General features: G+C 43.7%; 1 protein-coding gene across 2 annotated transcripts in view; it reads right to left on the minus strand.

Moving 5' to 3' along the window:
• Positions 1 to 4,521, minus strand: part of LOC102681877 (tyrosine-protein phosphatase 99A-like) — a 334,024-nt gene that overhangs the window by 7,654 nt on the left and 321,849 nt on the right. For both annotated transcript variants that reach the window (XM_006622301.2, XM_006622302.2), the window contains exons 7-8: positions 1,222 to 1,422; positions 239 to 519 (exon numbers count right to left, since the gene is read on the minus strand). In XM_006622301.2, the coding sequence (XP_006622364.1) occupies positions 239 to 519; positions 1,222 to 1,422 (482 nt within the window). The remainder of the gene's footprint in view (positions 1 to 238; positions 520 to 1,221; positions 1,423 to 4,521) is intronic.

A 4,521-nucleotide genomic window follows, 5' to 3' on the forward strand; every position in this document is an offset into this window, starting at 1 on the left:
TAAAGAAATAATCGATTCGCCTGGAAAAGATTCGCCAGGTATAGAAACATAGTTCCGCCCCGCTAATTCTCAGAAATTGAGAATCTTTTTTCTAGTCGTAGAGCATCGCGTGAAATGAACCAGCGGTAATTCACGGTGAAACCGCAAGGAACGAAGAAAGTGGAAAAAGATGAGCATTGTCGCACCACCAGGTGAAGCACCTGGTGAGTTCAAAATCGCGCCGAATTTAAAAGCTCACCGCGCTCTCGAGATGATTCTTCTCCGTCATCACTTCGATCTCTTCGTAACGATTGTCATTCTCGATCCGATAATTGATGAAGAAGTAGTCGATCGAGCCCCAAAAGATGTTCGGCCTGGCCCATTGGATGTAGACGGAGTCGTGGGTAGGACAAGTGACGTTCAAGATCAACGGAGCGCTCGGCCCTGAAATATCTGTCCGACGAATGATGTGCTCCGAAGGCTCGCCCTCGTTCTTCCACGTGTAAGCTTTTACCCATATCTCGTACTCGGTGTACGGTTCTGAAAGAGGATTATCGATTAGCCGATTCGATATCGTGGTCTGTAATCAAGTACTTTTACAGCGGGACAATTTTACAAGTAAACAGGGAAGATCATTTTTCTTTCTTTTTCTTTTCTTTTCTTTTTTTTTTTTTTTTTTTTTTTTTTTTTTTTTTTTTTTGCAACAGAAGAAAACAGATATTTAAACGTACAAACAGAAGTTAAATTCGACATTTAATGTCGTTCGATTGAACGTTTGGATAGAATCTGATATTTAATATACATTACAGTCGTTCTCTACGCGTATTTCGCGAACTATCGAACGATTGTGGATGGAGAGCAAAGGACAAACGAGAGTTTAGTTTCGATCGATTCGCAAAATATATTGCGACGAACGTAAGTTTTATCTCGCGAGTAAGATCGAATTTGTGCTTCATCGCACGATACCAAGCCCAGATACCAACGTATTATCTAACGATACATTCACCTGCAGTCATCGAGCACGTAACTCAGCGCAATGATAAGAGTTCCGGTTTATCGTCGAGCTACGCATACTGACGTCTCCTATTCCTTTAACCCGAACGACAATTCTCGAAACGGACGTTATCAGGATTGTTTGTTTCATTCCTGGGCCTAGCCCCTCGGTACAGAGAAGAAAGGAGGAACGGTCGACGAAAGAATTTAAATTTAACCTGTTCAATTTTTCGACCAACGAATACTCACCCAATTCCTTTAAAACGAATTCGATAATTGGCCCGTCGTACTCGTCCGTTCTGTACATTTGGACGTCGGTGTAATTGGAATGCATGTAGTAAATACGATAACCGGAAATGATCCCATTGGCGTAGTCAGGCTCGGCCCAGGACAACTCGATGGTGGTGGAGGTGATGCCGTGAGACGATAGGTTTAACGGTTTCGTTGGCACTGAAAACGAAAAACGAAAAAAACTTCAACAATGTTACAGCGTACATATCGACTGCTCGACTCTCGTATGCGAGATTCTTCGTTATTTCGTCGAGATGTGTTTCCGCGAGAAATAAACGTGGAAGAAAGTTTCGATCGTTGAAAACAAGGATTTGGTCGTACTGGCGAGGCGAAGCATCGCTCCGTAAACTATTTTTCGGTCGATGCACTCGTCGCCGTGTCAGTTTTTCCTTCCTTCCTTTTCGTCGGCCGCTTATCATCTTCCAAGGTGGCTTTCCAATTTTCAGCGCACAAAGACAAGAGCCGAGGTTGCCACGGCCGAAGTCTGAATAATTAATTTCGCCTCGAGTGTCTTCTCAGACCCCCTCGCGCCGTGACGAGTAACTCTATAGACACCATTCACTTTTCGTACAGAGAGAAGCCACAACTTCTAAGATGGTGGCTTTGCTTTCATCCTCTCTCTAAAACCTAAGTACCGTATAACTGGTCGGCGGAGAAACGATTGAAGCGGATCGAATTTTATCGCGTCGCTTTCATCGTTTCGATCCACCTTCCACGAGCGAAACATCTGCTCGCTTTAGGGGAAAAAGGGATAGGGACGAAACGGAATACACGCGAAACGATGCGCTTCGTCTGCACGGCTTCGCGATTGAATTACGCCAAGGTTTTAACGATGACGAATGATGCGAACGGCGCGGACGCGAAACGTGGCAAGTACAAACGATTTTCCATCACCGATTTTCTTCTCCTCTCTGTTCGAAACGAACACAGATCGGATATAGCGGAGATTCGCAAAATCGGGACAAGTGTGTTTGCTTCGTTGAAATTTCCGCTCGCCGCCCGTACATATATTTTATTTGAAACGATGCATCGGGCGAATCGATATTCTACGTGCACGAAACGGAGTTCGGTAATTACAGCCATACCCTTCGGTGCTTCTCTGTAACGCAATACTCCTACGCATCAACGGCACGTTAGTCGCGTGAACGTGTACATTCGAGCGATTTGTGAACGGATGATTGGATCGACTAATATTACACGGGGATTTGCCTTCTCGAAAGCGATAAAGATAATATCTTAAAAACGGGAGAGGGAATTGAAATTAAAGGCCAGATGCGAGAGACAAACGATTATGAGGTGATTTGGAATCAGAGCGATTCCAAAATTTCCATATTCACCCGATAACCTAACGAGGGAAATAAAGAATTACGAACGCGCCATTTATATTCTCGACACGATCATTCGAATGATTGAAAAGGATTGGAAAAGAGCGTATCCACGCGACTTGTCGCATTTCGCGCTCGATCCCCTTGCAGATTCGCGCCTTTTTCCACGATTTTTCCGTGACGTTTCGTCGCAAAAGAGTCTCGCGACGCGTCTCGTTTCACGCAAGCTTCTACCCTCGAGCCCGGCTTTTCTTCGCCGCTGAAAAAAACCAAGCTCGAGCAAGAGAACCAGGCTCCCTTTCCATTCGCATTCACGTCGCGTTCGTGCGGGGGGGACGTGCGCGACAATCTTTAGAATTCGCGTCCGAATCGCGATAAAGAATTATACACGCGGCTTCTAAAAAAATTGTACGCGAACGAGGCGAGATTCGAAGCGAATCGGGCTTAAGGAAAATTAACCAAAGGAGAGAGAAGAAAAATCCGGCCGATTGCTCCTCCCACGTGATAAAACCACGAACATCCTTGCTTTAATCGAGCCAATATTAATTCGTTGATTCGTTAGAATTAAAGTTATATACAGTAATACGAGAAAGAGGATATTGTTTAGTCCCTTTACTTGGCTGCAATTTAGAGGTGAATTTCTTTCGAAGTTGAATGACTGGATCACTTTCGGGAAATATTCAGCAAGAAGAAAAATCTTATGTAACTTACAAGATTGGAAATTGGATCTTTGGTAACGACTCACTGAACGATTCTTTCAAAATAATCTTGGCAAGAAATAAAAAAAAGAAAACTGGCCTGGCGAAACGGAAAAATGAATGTCGAGTCGAGTTACGAAATTATATATATATATATATATATATATATATGCGGGTATATTGTACAAAAAAAAATAAAAAATCTTTTTCAATCCCTTCGTTTAAAATTTCTTGGAAATTTTCACAATTTATCAAGTATCTGGAACAATAGATTTTCCATTTTCCTTTTCACCGAAACAGCCTGAAACAGAGACGGATCCGTGTGGTTTCCCGACAGGTGTAAGACAGGTAAGACGGGCGAAAGTAGTATTATTAGGGTCGGTTCGCAATACGTAACGAACGTTTCAGTGAAAGGAAAGGTTGATAAGAAAAGCGAGGATCTTTGGCTACCTGGTTCTCGTTACCTGGCTTTCTCGTTTCTTCCTCGACGAGAAGTGTTTATGAACTTGAAACTCTACCGTCTCCTAGCAAAGCCTGCACCGTTGCAATTTCGTCCTCGAACCGGTGTCCCGGCAAAAACGCTCGCTGCCTTAACGCGTTTCACGTTGGGTGACTCATGGCACTCCTCGAACCTGAATTCCAACTCCGAGGAAACTTTTTAGAATTCTAATCTAATCTAATATTTAACTGGATGTATGAAAGTATGGAAACAGGGATTGAAAACTCGCGAGATTTATTCGAGATTGCATTTTCATACTCGTTTCAAATCAATTGGAAACGGAATAAGATCGAATGTAACAAAAGGCGTGTCGAGTAAAAAAAAGGAAAAAAATCATGCGATTCGTTCGTAAAGGAAAACACATCAGCGGGAAACAATTGCATCACGTTCACAACAAAAGAATCACTTTAAGAGCATTACACATATTAGAACTCGCGCCATCGGCTAAAAAAGGATCGAACTTCACCTCCACGTCCGCCGTCCACGTGGGAGCAAGGTGACTGTCGCGCGGCGAAAGGCCGTTAAGAGGTTCTGATCGATTCGAGATGGACGAAATTCGAGCGCAAACACGAGCTCTAAACAGTTTTTCGAGTATGCGAATTAGAGTGGCCGACCTTGATGTCCTCGTGCCTTCTGCGTAAAAATAGACCGGCTGAAAATGCCTCGCGTACGGTTAACGTGCTCCGACTTGGAAAGAAACGGGCCGAAAACGACAGAGAGAGAGAGAGAGAGAGAG

This window comes from Apis dorsata, unplaced genomic scaffold (assembly GCF_000469605.1).
Source record: "Apis dorsata unplaced genomic scaffold, Apis dorsata 1.3 scaffold_683, whole genome shotgun sequence".
In the NCBI taxonomy this organism is placed as follows: domain Eukaryota; kingdom Metazoa; phylum Arthropoda; class Insecta; order Hymenoptera; family Apidae; genus Apis; species Apis dorsata.